The 16,222-nt window shown below is 40.8% G+C and overlaps 1 protein-coding gene across 1 annotated transcript in view; it reads right to left on the bottom strand.

Moving 5' to 3' along the window:
* Nucleotides 1–215: 215 nt before the first annotated feature.
* Nucleotides 216–16,222, bottom strand: part of LOC111978942 (vasoactive intestinal polypeptide receptor 2-like) — a 55,434-nt gene continuing 39,427 nt past the window's right edge. Inside the window, exons 4-13 of the mRNA XM_024009190.2 lie at nt 15,791–15,882; nt 7,447–7,544; nt 7,086–7,218; nt 6,576–6,726; nt 5,980–6,040; nt 5,631–5,700; nt 4,897–4,988; nt 3,321–3,447; nt 3,144–3,185; nt 216–2,725 (exon numbers count right to left, since the gene is read on the bottom strand). Coding sequence (XP_023864958.1) covers nt 2,552–2,725; nt 3,144–3,185; nt 3,321–3,447; nt 4,897–4,988; nt 5,631–5,700; nt 5,980–6,040; nt 6,576–6,726; nt 7,086–7,218; nt 7,447–7,544; nt 15,791–15,882 — 1,040 coding nt within the window. The 3' untranslated portion in view covers nt 216–2,551. The remainder of the gene's footprint in view (nt 2,726–3,143; nt 3,186–3,320; nt 3,448–4,896; nt 4,989–5,630; nt 5,701–5,979; nt 6,041–6,575; nt 6,727–7,085; nt 7,219–7,446; nt 7,545–15,790; nt 15,883–16,222) is intronic.

Consider the following 16,222-nt stretch of genomic DNA (forward strand, 5'->3'; position numbering starts at 1 on the left):
AATAGTGCACTACCTTGACGCACAATAAAGGGAATAGGGTTCTATTTGGGATACAGTCCTGGAAACTAAAGTAAGCTAGAGCTCTGACAGTACACCGTCTATGAACCAGCAAAAAGGCCAAGGTTTAATCAGAGAACATTTCTACTGTACAATAATAACAACGTTTATTTAAGAACTAGTCTCATCAATATGTAAGTCATAAAAAGGTTAAATATTGAAGGTCAAGTTTATTCATCATGTGTTCATAACATACATACCCAGACATTAAACAAAGCATCATTCAGAAGCATGTTGCTAATACATAAAACTGTTTGTTATGCAACCTTAGAACATGTCCACTGTATAGCGGTGAGAATTCAGCTAATGGAAATATCTCGACCATAAAGGCAAAAATACATTTTGTTCTCATAAGGACATCAATACATAGCCTGGTTCCAGATCTGTTTGTGCTCTTGCCAACTCCATGGCGGTCCATGTAAAGCCAATGACAATGCGTATGACACTTGGCATGACAAGGAGTTGGCATGAAAACACAAACAGACCGGTGTTCAGGCTCATCAATACAAGGATACATCACTAATGTTCACAAAATGAACACATTAACTGTGGTAGCTATGACATTACAGATATTACTCCACTTCTCCATCTCCTTGGATCTTTAATATACACATATGATGCACCCTAAATGGCATCCTATTCCCTATATTGTCTACTACTTTTGACCAGAGATGGTCAAAGTGGTGCACTATGTAGGGGATATTGTGCCATTTGGGAAGGAGACAGCAACAGAATGTAGAATAAAATAACTCTAAGATGAAATAGCAAGTATTAGGCACTGTTAACATTTTGATTGACTACATCAATGACAAACATGCAAAAAACACAATCCTGGCAGATTTCTACATGGCAAATACATGAGTTCGCTCAACATATGAAATCTCTTCGGAGATCAGGGAATAATAGTACATCTGGGAGGATTTTTCTACAAAATACAAAAGATGACCGTGTTGGAGCCTAGGTCTCCTTCTAGTATGACCTCAAGTCTAAACATTGTCACCTTGTCAGTGGAAACACCTTTGTGAGGGAAATGCCAAGGTAATCAGCAGTCATTTCCTGTCTGTCTTCCATATCTACACGAAGCACCTGAAATCACGGTCTGGTTCAGGGCCAGTTTGTTCAGCCGGATGGATGTGTGTATAGCAGTCCAGACAGGAGCATGGATCTACCACAGAACTCATACCTTGAGTTCAAATTTAAATAGACAGCATAGGTATATAACTTACAACAGAGATGGCTTTGGTTGGTTGTCTTAGTGAGGAATTAACACACACAAAAGCATAACATACTGTAAAAGATAAAGAGGAAAATTACATTCACATGATACAATACTAACAAGAGATTGTTCATCAATCATGTTGTGGTATGACATTCATGGTGTCTTTGCAGAAAATAATGCTGAGTAATATCTTACAAAATGACATACCAGTACTTTAGACTTTGCGGTATACAACGGTCCTTTACAATTCATCTCCTCTCCTACCTGCTCATATTGTACTTGTTCTCAACCATCTCATTTAAGTCTCTATATCCATTTTAYTCCTCTCGACGGTAATACAAAGCAACATGTCAAATGTACGTACTGTATACATCTTTGTCATGACAATCCTAGTCTTCCTATAATCATGTTTCACAAAATTACATCTACTAGAACCCCAGTTCAGTTCGACAACACATTGCTTAATTGTTTAAACAGCAAATGAACCATGAAGAAAACTAAATCTATGCTACAGTTATTTTACATTTACGAAAGTAGATACAATGTTTGACAGTCAAAATTAAACCATTGTTCATTTGATTCCATAAATCGCTCTTACCATTTAGTTATTTTCACTCTGAAAGTCATCACAAATGACTCAAACGATATTATCAATGTCCCAAATGGCACCCTATTCCCTGTTTAGTGCACTACTTTTGACCAGGACCCATAGGGCTTTGGTCAAAAGTAGTGCACTATATAGGAAATAGGGTGCCATTTGAGACTCAAATATTAACTTGAAAGACATTGTTCATTTAGACTAGTTTCAGAACACATGGGTGGAGGGCTGCATGAGGTCATTAAGCACAGTGTGAAATCCATTTCACCACAGAGGGAGAGGAAGAGGGAGAGGGAGAGGGAAAGAGAGAGGGAGAGGTATATTAGCCATGCACAGCACTTCTCCCTGGCATCCATTAATGAAAGGTGTATTTAAACTAACCAATGAATTAAAAACATTGACATTACTGCAGACAGACCAATTTATTCATATCTGTTAAAAATACCCTGTTACGACATCTGCCAAAAGTTGCAGGCACAATAAAGGGTACAGGTTTAATAGACAAACTCGTTACAAGATCCTAGAGCCATTTCAATAATTGTTCTGCCAATACTGTGGGCCAACCTAACTTTTTAGTGCCCACAACTGTAGCCTATGCTTGCTGTAGTGTGTATTTAGGCCAATACCAGAGTTTTGTAGGGTTTTAATGGAGACAGATGCCTCTTTACCCACAGCCCTCACAGTACAGTAGTCTCTGTCTGCAGGAAGGACTGGGTACGACAGTTACGTTGGAACTGAGCCATGTTTTCTGAGCCGTTTCTGGAGGCATAAGTGTTGTGCTGGGTGTAGTTTCTGGCCATATGGCAGTTGAGGCATATACTCTGCCATTTTCTCTTCAGTTCCCCTTGAACCTGAAGTAGGAAGATAAATCTCTTAGCACAAAGGGAAAACTAGTCGACATCTGTCAATTCATAGCTATACTATATAATGTTTCAATATAATTCTGTCCTCGTCGATTTACTACAATGAAAACGAAGCAGACAACATTTAAAATGTCAATGTTTATCAACTGCTAATAAAAGACATCCCTAATTAGACTGTAAACATTTCTCTTAATCAGTTAAAACCTTGTTTTCCAAAATAGCTTTCATAAAAGCCCCCACTTTTCTTCCCAAATTGACCCATGGAAGACACTGTCAACACTGATTCACTATTCATTTACACTGCWATTTGTCTTCTTCATTGAGCCATTAGTCCCCAAGGCTACCCTTTAATTCCAGYAAAAAAAGAAGCAACAATTAATTCAAGAGCTTAAAGACAATGGCTTACCTCACTGTTTAAGAAACAGTACAGGATGACAACCACCAGGCCCTGCCAATAGAACATCAACAGAAAATCCTCGTAAATGAGAGACAACCAAAAACACAAACAATTCCCAACAAAACTGCCAAATATAGCCAGAAGATATTAATTCTGATTAAATGATGCAAAAATGATCAGTTTTACCTGAAAGGATCCGATAGCGAGGTCAAAGAAGATTTTGTAATCTGCCATGGATTCATTGAGAGACACAAAGACAACGTAATGGATGCCAAACAGAGGGATCAACAGGAGAGTGGATTTGGCCAACCTCCTGAAAACACACACAATATTACAGATACCGTATGCAGGGGCCCTAGAGACTACACACTGTTATATTCAATAATATACTGTATAATAGAATAATAATTGCTGGTTATACGTCCACAAAACGTTGGTACCGAAACGTTGGTGTTTACTCATTTAAATTATTGGGAGCATATAGTGTATGCGACTTTCTTAKATTTTTTGTTGAGTTGGCACTTCTCTAACTATTTTGGGTGTGCGTCCTCATGCTTTTTTGTACATATACASATCAATGGAATACGTAAGGGATAATCAACAAGGGGCTGTGCCAGTGCACGTCAGGCAGTGGAGGCTGGTGAGAGGAGGACGGCTCATAATAATGGTGTGTAACGGCTGGAATGGAGTGAATGGAATGGTATCAAACACGTGTTTGATGCCATTCCATTCCAGCCATTATTATGAGCCGTCCTCCCCTCACCAGCCTCCACTGATGTCAGGTCAACATCACACCTGGCATCATGGTTAATTTCCACATTCCCATGTTGATGATATCTTTACATAAAGCATGTCTGGAGTTTCTCTAGAATCCCATAAATATGCAGCTCAATAACGTGCAATGTGTATGGAGCGGCATAGAGAATATCCTACCAACAAAAGGACACCCAAAATAAACCGTAGTCTTTATCTAAGTTTTTACCCAGCATTCCACAGCCACAAGAGCGGTCATTCAGATTTACATATATTCTTAGGGATATATTTCTCTGAAGAGGCAGCATCTAGCCTTTCTAAAACCTCAACAGACTGCACAGATTACAGAGTGTATTACTCCCTTTTGGTGACGCTACCCATCTGGCCGCTGAGAATTTCCTCAGAAGATTTTCAGGGAAGCAGATAGTCATCAGCAGACTGGTCTGAACTCAGGGATGGCTTTGTGCTGCAGTGAGAGTAAAGGRTGCATCCCAAATGGCCCCATTTTCCCTATATAGTGCACTACTTCTWACCAGAGCCCTTTGGGCCCTGTAAGGAATAGGGTGCCATTTGAAATACCTCCTAAATCGTTAAGGGATACTGACTGCCAAGTGCCAACCTGTGATTCTTAGCACTAAGGTGGATTATGCTGTAACAGTAGACACCAGCTCATCCAGTCTTAGCATCACCACCCGRCTCTTATCCCTTAAATCCCCTCGCTGACCAGATGGGGATATTTCTCCCTGAAGGCAAAGGCGTGATGTGATGACCACCTCTATAGCTTAGCCTGAATCTTGTGTCACTCTGCAGTCTGCACTATAGAACACCTTCAGGCTGCATGTCTTTGGCCTGAGAAGGCAACTAAAATACCACATGTCAGTGGCATGCAATTGTATACTGTGGCATTTAAGTGTTGTGACAGGAATGTCGATACACTCCATTGTTGAGTACTCATTGTCTTTTGCCTGAGTGCAGTAACACATGCCTACTTGGGTACAACGGCACATACCTGTATTGTGACTGGTCATTGCCACCCACATCAGGACACCTCAYRTTCTGAACCAGGATTCTTATAATACTGATGAACAGGAGGAAGTTCACCTGGAAAGCCAGTCAACAGACATGATATATAATATCATATATTATCATATAAATATGACACATATTTGTATATTTAGTCAAATGTGTTCACTGCATTGCTTTTGAAGGGCATTTAGGTCATCTATGACCAGTAATGGTATACATTTGAGGGAAATGTGATGCAATCAGATGAGAGGAAACAGTAGAAGCTGTTACATATAAATCACTTGCTGTAAATAAGTATGTTTGGACAGGAGAAATGTCAATAAAGCCAGGATCAACCTTGAATTATATCCAGGAACTGCATTAATTCACATGCATGCAAAGTAACTACATAAATGTAGCATGCTCTTGCTATTACAGTCCTATCAGCTCCCAGTATGCGCTAYATTGACAGATCTGAATATTCTCTGTCTGCATCCCAAATGGAAACCTATTCCCTTTTCAGTGCACTACCTTTGAGCAGAGCCCATAAGGCTCTGGTCAATAGTAGTGCACTATATAGGGAATGGGTGCCATTTGGGACGCATCCTCTGTATGACATTTACTTATCTGGTGGACACCTGTTTAGTTAATGCCTGGATATAGCAGCAGTTGGATCCTGCATGTGGTAAAGGGAATTACAGCAGCAGCAATGGGTCAGGATAGATGTTGGATACCCACCATGATGGAGATTCCTATGGGCACATTGATCACCCACATTGGGATTGGGTTATCATTCTGTTCCCAGCAGCTGAAGAAATAGGAAAACCCATATGAGAATGTTAGTGAACACGTTCCATGCATCCCTGCCCATACTAACCTAAGCACAGCACGTTGTACTGGTCAAAATGATTTGAGCATTAAATCAAAATGAAAAAGGTTGCCAAATGCTTGATTAATTTGATAATCACATGAATCTGAAGTCACAAATTATAACATGCAAACCAAGACAAACATCWGTCTGGCAATCACATAGGAAAATAACCCTACACATCAATCATGTACATTTATGATTTCCAAGGTAACTCACCCAGTATCCTCATAATAAACTCTTGCAATAGCCCATGCAGAAACAAACACTGTTGGGATTCCTGAAACAGAGAGGAGAATACATCTGAAAGTATAAATGGATTGAATGTACTGTATGGTCCTCACTGTTGTTGATACATTGCACACAGTATATATTAATGATTATAAACTGGGTGGTTCGAGCCCTGAATGCTGATAGGCTGAAAGCTGTTGTATATCAGACCATATACCACGTTGCGTTGTGCATAAGAACAGCCCTTAGCCGTGGTATATTGGCCATACAACACAACCCCTCGTGCCTTATTGCTTAATTATAAACTGCGTGGTTCGAGCTCTGAATTCTGATTGGCTGACAGCCGTTGTATATCAGACCGTATACCAAGGGTATGACAAAACATTTATTTTTACTGCTCTAATTACGTTGATAACCAGTAGCAATAATAGCAATAATAGCAATAAGGCACCTCAAGGGTTTGTGATATATGGCCAATATACCACGGCTAAGGGCTGRGTCCAGGCACTCGCGTTGCGTCGTGCAGAGAGCAGTTCTTGGCCATATACCACACCCCCTCGGGACTTTTTGCTTAAGTAGCTTACCCCAGCCAATGAGAAGATAAACGATGAAGTGCCTATTTTCAGAGAAGATGACAATCAGCAGCATATGGAGGTAGAGGCCCTCAACCAGCAACCAGAAGAAGTTGGCCATGATAAAGTAGTGAAAAATCACCAGGCTCGCCTTGCATCCAATCTGGAACAACATTGTAGTACATCACTTGTGCTGCTATACAAAGACAAATTACCGGACACTCAACACAAAGAACAAACGTGTGTGTCTATATGGAAACTAAATTCCATGTCCTTATTCTGATACACGAAGAAGTGGAAAACTCACATTTCTAAAGTATACCCACACAAACATAATCAAAGTGACCTGAAGGTACAATAACCAAAATATGTGTCCAATGGAAACTGAATTCTGTACCTCAATCTTTTAGAAGAAGTGAAAGAAACATGTTTCCAACAAATCTATACAAATACTTATCAGTCTAAATTGTGAATTAACTATAAGAACCAGAGATATGAAGGCTGATAAACATCCTGGCTCACCAGTGAAGGCAGCTCAGAACACTGATTGCTGCGAGAGAAGAGGATGTCGTCCTTCACAAGGACCGCCACCGCCCTCAGGATGAAGGAAAAGAACAGGTTGAGGTGAATGTAGTTRCTCGTGCAGTGGAGTTTTCTATAGAGGGGGTGGCAGAAGTAATTATTAATCAGAGGATCTCTGGTGTGTTGATCCAATACCCTGCTGCTCTGAACAGAGGGTGTTCTCTACTGTACGMAACTAAGGCTGTGTCCCAAATGRCACCCTATTTCGTATATTAAGAACTAATTATGACCAGGGCCCTTGGTAAAAGTAGTGCGCTATATAGGGAACAGGGTGCCATTTGGGATGCATCCTAACTCTCACCTGAATACACAGAGGATGGCGCTCCCGGTTGTGAGGGCGATCAAAGACAAACTGTGGCCCAGGGTGTACAGAGTCTTCACCACCATAAAGAAGACCAGCTATAGGAGAGAGAACAAACAGTACAGTTATTGGCAGTATCAAAGCTGTATATATTCAATTAAATTAAATGTTWAAAAAACTATGGGCAATTACTTCACCAACATATATAGAAGACAAGTRATAATAAAGAACATGTGCAAGTCATGTGCAATATCAACATTGTGTGTACTTTCAGAATGTACTTGATCCTAACATCAAATGAATAACAAGGAAGGACAGATTATAGGTTGTAATAGTTTTTAAACATCCTCAGCAGGTAAACATATCATTACAAATACTAAACCATTCTTCCATGAAACTGGCATGCGTCAGCACATCCAAGACCTTCAATTTTATCAATCAATCAAATGTATTTAATAAAGCACATCAGCAGTTGTCACAAAGTGCTTTACAGATACCCAGACTAAAATCCRAAAGAGCAAGCAAGCAATGCAGAGGCAGAGGCAGAAGCACAGTGGCTAGGAAAAATCCCCTAGAAGGCAGGGAAAAAACCTAGAGTGGAACCAGGCCCGAGGYGTTGCCAGTCCTGTTCTGTCACGCCCTGATCCGTTTCACCTGTCTTTATGATTGTCTCCACCCCCTCCAGGTGTCGCTTATTTTCCCCGGTGTATTTATCCCTGTGTTTCCGGTCTCTCTGTTGCCAGTTCGTCTTGTCAAGTCAACCAGCGTGGGTTTTCCCGTGCTCCTGCTTTTCCTTATCTCTCTTTTGCTAGTCCTCCCGGTTTTGACCCTTGCCTGCCTGCCTCTGAACCCGCCTGCTGGACCTTTCTGCCTGCCCTGACCTCGAGCTTGCCTGCCACTCTGTACCTCCTGGACTCTGACCTGGTTTTGATCTTTTGCCTGTCCACGACCATTCTCTTGCCTACCCCTTGGATTATAATAAATATCAGAGACTCAAACCATCTGCCTCCCGTGTCTGCATCTGGGTCTCGCCTTGGGCCCTAATATCTTCTGGCTGTATAGCGTAGAGATTTAAGTGGTCATTTAAGGCCAAATTGTTTTTCAAGACATTCAAATGTTAATAGATGAACAGTAGGGTTAGATAATAACTATGATGGCTATAGAGGGTGCAACCCTTCAACGCTTCAAGATTCCACGTCAGTTGMCTTTTCATAGTCAGGGATTCAAAGTTTCAAAAGCAGCTTTCTATCTTTAGAGAAATTAAGATAGTCACAAAAGTGGTAAAAAACYTTTGGGAGAAAAACATGTACCAAGCATTACTGTCAAAAATAYCCTTCCCCTGAGAGGTGGCACTGAGTGCAGTCATGTCAACCCAGATTTACACGTTGATTCAAAGGGATTTACTATGTCATTAAAAGGACCTGCGTGAGCAGAGGTAGGAAAAGCAGAGGTACAGAATCATTGAGACATTTAGAGACTCCTTTTCAGACTCACAAAAGTGTATTGTAGAGATGGGCGAAYAAAGTGCTTCTACTGCTAAATCATTTCAACTCGCTCAAAGAGTGATTCACAGGTTGATTCAAAGAGATTGAAATCTGTTAAAAGGACCTGTGTGAATCTCCTCTCTAATATTGTTTCCCCAGGAAATTTGTCAAATGTTTGATTTCCACCCTTTTACCACTGTCTAATGATAAACAAAGTGACTTTCTTGAAAACGTCAGACAAGGACCCTACCAACCTACCAACACTCCCAGTTTGATGCAGGGCCAAATGTACATTATCTTACTAAAACAATCATTCTCTCTAAAAGCATGGAGAGAGCTCCTGTTCTGCAGCGACCTCTTCTACACCTGCACTTCACACTATCCATTGCTCATTGTTCTTCAAAACYTGCATGCACGCACACATGACATTTGATATCACATCAGTCCTTGTTTTAAGTATTCTAAAATATACAGCACGTTTGAACATCACATCATAAGTGCCCTTCAAATATAACTATAAGAAAAAGTTATCCAGCCAAAGTTGAGGTTACAAAGCCTGGTCCCAGATCMGTTTGTGCTCCTGCCAACTCCACTGCTGCCATTTTGAATTTGTATTTATTATGGATCCCCATTAACTGCTGCCAAGGCAACAGCTACTCTTCGTGGGGTCCAGCAAAATTAAGGCCGTTACAATAAATATACAGTGCATTAGGAAAGTATTCAGACCCATTCCCTTTTTCCACATTTTGTTACATTACATCCTTATTCTAAAATTGATTAAATAAACAAATTTCCCTCATCAATCTACACACAATACCCCATAATGAGAAGGTGAAAACTGTTTTTATTTCATTTTTACAAATGCATTAAAAATAAAGAACAGAAATACCTTATTTGTACCTTATTTATATAAGTATTCAGACCCTTTGCTATGAGACTCGAAATTGAACACAGGTGCATCCTGTTTCCATTGATCATCCGTGAGATGTTTTTACAACTTGATTGGATTCCACTTGTGGTAAATTCAATTGATTGAACATGATTTGGAAAAGCACACACCTGTCTATATTAGATCCCACAGTCGACAGTGCATGTCAGGAATTATCCGTAGAGCTCTGAGACAGAATCGTGTCGAGGCACAGATCTGAGGAAGGGTACAAAAACATTTCTGCAGCATTGAAGGTCCTCAAGAACACAGTGGCCTCCATRATTCTTAAATGGAAGACGTTTGGAACCACCAAGACTCTTCCTAGAGCTGGCCACCCGGCCAAACTGAGCAATCGGGGAGAAGGGCCTTGGTCAGGGAGGTGACCAAGAACCTGATGGCCACTCTGACAGAGCTTCAGAGTTCCTCTGTGGAGATTGAAGAACATTCCAGAAGGACAACCATCTCTGTAGCACTACACCAATCAGGCCTTTATGGTAGAGTAGCCAGATGGAAGCCACTCCTCTGTAAAAGGCACATGACAGCCTACTTGGAGTTTGCCAAAAGGCACCTAAATGACTCTCAGASCATGAGAAACAATATTCTTTGGTCTGATGAAACCAAGATTGAACTCTTTGGCCTGAATGCCAAGCGGAAGGAAAGCATCATGCTGTGGGGATGTTTTTCAGCGGCAGGGACATGGAGACTAGTCAGGCTTGAGGGAAAGATTAACGGAGCTAAGTATAGAGACATCCTTGATGAAAACTTGCTCCAGAGCYCTCAGGACCTCAGACTGGGGCYAAGGTTCACCTTCCAACAGGACAATGACCCTAAGCACACAGCCAAGGCAACGCAGGAGTAGCTTCGGGACAAGTCTCTGAACGTCCTTGAGTGGCCCAGCCAAAACCCGATCAAACATCTCTGGAGAGACCTGAAAATAGCTGTGCAGCAACACTCCCCATCCAACCTGACTGAGCTTAGGAGGATCTGTCAAGAAGAATGGGAGAAACTCTGTAAACACAGGTGTTCCAAGCTTGTAGCGTCATACCCAAGAWGACTCTGTAATCGCTGTCAAAGGTGCTTTAKTAAAGTACTGAGTAAAGGGTCTGAATACTTATGTAAATGTGATATTTCTAAAAACCWGTTTTTGCTTTGTCATTATGGGGTATTGTGTGTAGATTGATGAGGGAAAAAACAAACAAATATATCKATTTTAGAATAAYTGGTCTAAAAACTTTCCGAATGCACAGTATATACAATAAAATGTCACAATACATTAAGTGTGTGCCCTCAGGTCACTACTCTACTACCAAACAACACAATCTCCATGTGTACGTGTGTGTATAGTGCATATATTATCATYTGCGCGTGTCTGTGTCTCTTCACGTATCTATGCCCGTCATGAAACGAGAGATTTCAACCTCTGTGAATACCGGTGAACCTCGTAAAATTGCATGTTTTCTGTTTCATATGTTCAAAACCCGAGCCCTCCCTTAGGCCTACTATGATGAAGTCTGGTTCAACAGCAATGCTTGTCTTTTTTATCCTGACGATTTTATGATATCATTACATTTTACATAGTTTTTATAAAACCTMCTTGTTTTTCYTTTAATTTTATTACAACCTAACTTATTAGAATATTTCACCTTCCTGGTMTTATGGTGACAACGTCCGTGGCGCGCTTGCAATGCAACTTCTGGAGATGTGTGAATGCGATCTGATCTGTAAAATGGTTCTGATTATGTTCATTAAACAGGCCTTTTTGGGAGCAGCATAACGGTGAGTGGACATTCCCCCTATCTATATATATTGGATCTTTGTCCAGCAACTGTGAAAAGTTTGGAGGTGCATAAAACCCTCCATAATCTGCGTTGTTTTAATATTATATGCCCAGAGGGAGAAATGATGGTGACATACTATAGCCTATTTAAAACTAGTTGTTATTTTGTTTAGAATTTGATTAGAATTATTTGTTCTCTTTTTAGGCCTTATCAATCATTCATTTAATCTTGCTTATTGCCAATGTTTTTCATGTCCATGCTCAGCCATAATGAAATTTACAGTAGGCTTAGCCCTTATATCAGTGTGAATGCTATTGAAGCCATGTAATTACTTAGAACAGTGTGGACTGCAAATGGATTCAAGTTKATGTATTTAGCAAAAATAGGTCTACCTTTTGTTTTTTTGTGTCTGTAAGCCATTTAACAAACTATAACGGACTAACATTGGAATTGGAGTTGATTCCAAGGCAATACATAAAAGACTGTAAGTACACAACTTGAAGCAACCACATATTTTGCCATGGAGCACTTTCTGATTGGTCAGTGAGGGGCCATTCCTCGACAAACCCACAAATTCATCAAAACCCACCCCTTTCACGCCAATGCCAGCAAATTAGCCTATTATTGTGAAAGTGAAAATAGCAAAAATACATTTGACTCACCCCTGAACCTATAACGCTACCTCCTGTGCTTAGATTTACCATTGTGTTAGTTTTGTTAAAATAGAGCCCTTTATATCTTGTATGTTTGTTTCATAGTACAGTTTCTCCTTTTTGTTCAGTTTAGTAACATGATTTCTCAGTTTACAGTACATTTACCAATCGGTTGTGCATTTTCTTAATGGGTGCATGCTTATTAGTAACTGAAATAAGAGATTTCATAAACATGTCACGTGCAGTGTCTTGTTGCTCCTTATTACACACCACAGACCAGCAAATATTCTTTACATCTTCAACGTAGAAATCACTACAAAACGTATTGTATGACCTCTTATACATTATATTAAGCCCAGCCTTTGGAACTTAGTTTTTTCTAGATATGACTACAATATTATGATCACTACTGTACATCCAATGGATTTGGATACTGCTTTGGAGCAGATTTCTGCAGCATTGGTAATGATGTGATCAATTTCATTCCTGTGCTGTTTAAAAATACCCTGGTAYGTTGACTGATAACCTGAACCATGTTACAGCTTTTTCTTGAGTGGATGGCTTGATGAAAGCCAATTAATATTTAGGTGATCTCTCTCAATGTCAAGCCAAACACAAGGAGTGACAAGGAGTTGGCATTATAGCATAAACAGACTGGCACTCGGACTAGAGGTTACATCCCAGAAGAGGGTTCCCAAAGAGCTTGCACTGTATTGGTAATGGCAGGGYCATCGTTTGGTACTTCTTGCCCCTCCACCAATTTCAAGAATTCCTGGCTTCACTACAGTATTGCAGGCATTGCAAAAGTTCTGAACTCTCTGTGTGAAACAAGTCATATAGGAAACATGTGTTCCTATCTATTTTTCATAGTGAGAGAAGATGAATTTTCCATTCCGAAAGATTGGACTTCGCCTTAACATGGGCAAACAGGYGGAAAGGCTTGGGTGAGAGTACAGTTGGTGAATTTCACAGATTAATGGCCACTCGGTTAGAGAAAAACATTTTAGTGCATTAAATATTTAAGAAAGTAGGAGTTTTATTTTCATATGGAGATCAGTAGAGTGCCACCGGTGACTCTGTGATCCAGACCAGTGGGGCCTCTTAGATAACCTCCAAGAGAATAGAGCGCAGAGAGCACAATAGGCTGTTCGAGGTCATTCCTCAATCTGAATGAAGCAAGTGAATCGTAGGGAATTGTGGCCAGKAATTTAACTACAGTCAGTTTGCCAAACAAGAATTACTGTTGGTAGTATTATTTAAATGACCTTAAATTAATGGGTCATTTGTGAGTTTGATTGCTCTTTTTTGGGGGCTTATCTCTGGTTCAGCTTTCTTCAAAGAAAATTGCTCTGATCAAATGCTGGGCAGTGGAATAGCAGTATGAATCATCAGTCTTCTTAATTTTTCCTCCTGGAACATTGCTGCTACTTGGCCTCTTATTAACATCTGCTGTATTGGGCCAACCAGGAGGACAGTAATTTGGAGTCCGTGTCCCAGATGGCATCKTATTCCCKACAGGGCTCTGGTAAAAAGCAATGCACTATATAGGAAWTATCAGGGTGCCATTTGAGACACACGTGGTACAATGTTCAGATTGAGGAGACAGCTGGGTGCCACGGTGAACAGGATTTTTTATTTAGCTTTTAAGGCGCCTGTGTTTCATCTGTATTTCAAGGCATCAGGTGGAATTGAGCACACYCACGCACACACACACACACAAAAACACACACATACAAAAACACACTACACCAGACCGAGGACAGAATTTCCATGCATTTAGCAAAGGGTTATACGGCTAGTTTTCATTATCAGCATGAGGGCCTTCACACCCAGAAATCAGAACACAAACTAAATCAAATGTTATATTATATAAAAACAATCGAAAATCACTCACACAAGAACATTGTCATGTTCTTCTCTTTAATGTACAATGTACCAATACCTTGATTAAAATATCTGATATATGATAGACTACAGTGTTGTATTTCCAAACACAGCTACTTGCATGTCATATCATGTAATGTTTCTTGCTCAAACTTTGAACAATGATACAACACCAGAGACCAGACCTAGAGATCTAGAACACCAGAGAGACCAGAGACCTAGAGATCTAAAACACCATAGAGACCAGATACCTAGAGATCTAGAACACCAGCAAAGACCAGAGACCTAGAGATTTAGAACACCAGAGAGACCAAAGACCTAGAGATCTAGAACACAGAGAGACCAGATGCCTAGAGATCTAGAACACCAGAGAGACCAGAGACCTAGAGATCTAGAACACCAGAGAGACCAGGGACCTAGAACACCAGAGATACCAAAGACCTAGAGATCTAGAACACCAGAGAGACCAGGACCTAGAGATCTGAACACCAGAGAGACCAGAAGCCTAGAGATCTAGAAACACAAGAGAGACAAGACCTAGAGATTAGAACACCAGAGAGACCAAAGACCCAGAGATCTAGAACACCAGTGGACCAGATGCCTAGAGATCTAGAACACCAGAGAGACCAGATGCTTAGAGATCTAGAACACCAGAGAGCCAGAGACCTAGAGATTTAGAACACCAGAGAGACCAAGACTAGAACACCAGAGAGACCAGATGCCTAGAGATCTAGACACAGAGAGACCAGAGACTAGAGATTCTAACACCAGAGAGACCAAGACCTAGAGATCTAGAACACCAGAGAGACCAGAGCTAGAGATCTAGAAACACCAGAGAGACCAAAGACCTAGAACACCATAGAGACCAGATACCTAGAGATCTAGAACACCAGAGAGACCAGAGACTAGAGATTTAGAACACCAAGAGAGCCAAAGACCTAGAGATCTAGAACACCAGAGAGACCAAGAGCCAAGAGATCTAGAACACTAGAGAGACCAGAGACCTAGAGATCTAGAACACCAGAGAGACCAGATGACCTAGAGATCTAGAACACCAAGAGAGACCAGAGACCTAGAGATCTAGAACACCAGAGAGACCAAAGACCTAGAGATCTAGAACACCAGAGAGACCAAGATGCCTAGAGATCTAGCACACCAGAGAGACCAAGAGACCTAGAGACTTTAGAACACCAGAGAGACCAAAGACCTAGAGACTAGAACACCAGAGAGACAGAGCTAGAGATCTCGAACACCAGAGAGACCAAAGACCTAGAACACCATAGAGACCAGATACCTAGAGATCTAGAACACCAGAGAGACCAGAGACCTAGACATTTAGAACACCAGAGAGACCAGAGACCTAGAGATCTAGAACACCAGAGAGACCAGAGACCTAGAGATCTAGAACACCCCACTGAGACCAGATGCTTAGAGATCTAGAACACCAGAGAGACCAGAGACCTAGAGATTTAGAACACCAGAGAGACCAAAGACCTAGAGATCTAGAACACCAGAGAGACCAAAGACCTAGAACACCAGAGAGACCAGAGACCTAGAGATCTAGAACACCAGAGAGACCAGAGAGCTAGAACTCTCAGAGAACATCACCCTGGTTACCTTATCATGCTTTTCCTCTGCCCCACACACACGGGTTATTTGGGGAAAAACTTCAGACCATCCGTCCTCTGTACAGTTCTTACTTATGTTTCCTGTGGGTAGGAGAAAAACATTGCTTTTGTCAGTTAAATGTTTGTATTGCCTCATCTCTAAAAGACTTATAAATGGTTATTCCTTTCATAAATCATAGTCAAAGAAAATTGCAGCATGTTTTTTTGTAGACACAATTATTTGATTTCTCTGGTAAGTGAATCTGATGAATGATATTTATTCTGCTAAGATGATCCTCCTTTGTATGCCCACTCAAGTCAACCAAAAAAGTTTGTGTGATTTGCTACACATGGCTTCACACACAACACTAAGTGGTTGCTTAGTGGCTGTGATTCCATTTTGAGCATGACGCATGATGGCTTCCATTAAAGTTTCATTCAA

Source organism: Salvelinus sp. IW2-2015, linkage group LG19 (genome assembly GCF_002910315.2).
Source record: "Salvelinus sp. IW2-2015 linkage group LG19, ASM291031v2, whole genome shotgun sequence".
Taxonomy (NCBI): domain Eukaryota; kingdom Metazoa; phylum Chordata; class Actinopteri; order Salmoniformes; family Salmonidae; genus Salvelinus; species Salvelinus sp. IW2-2015.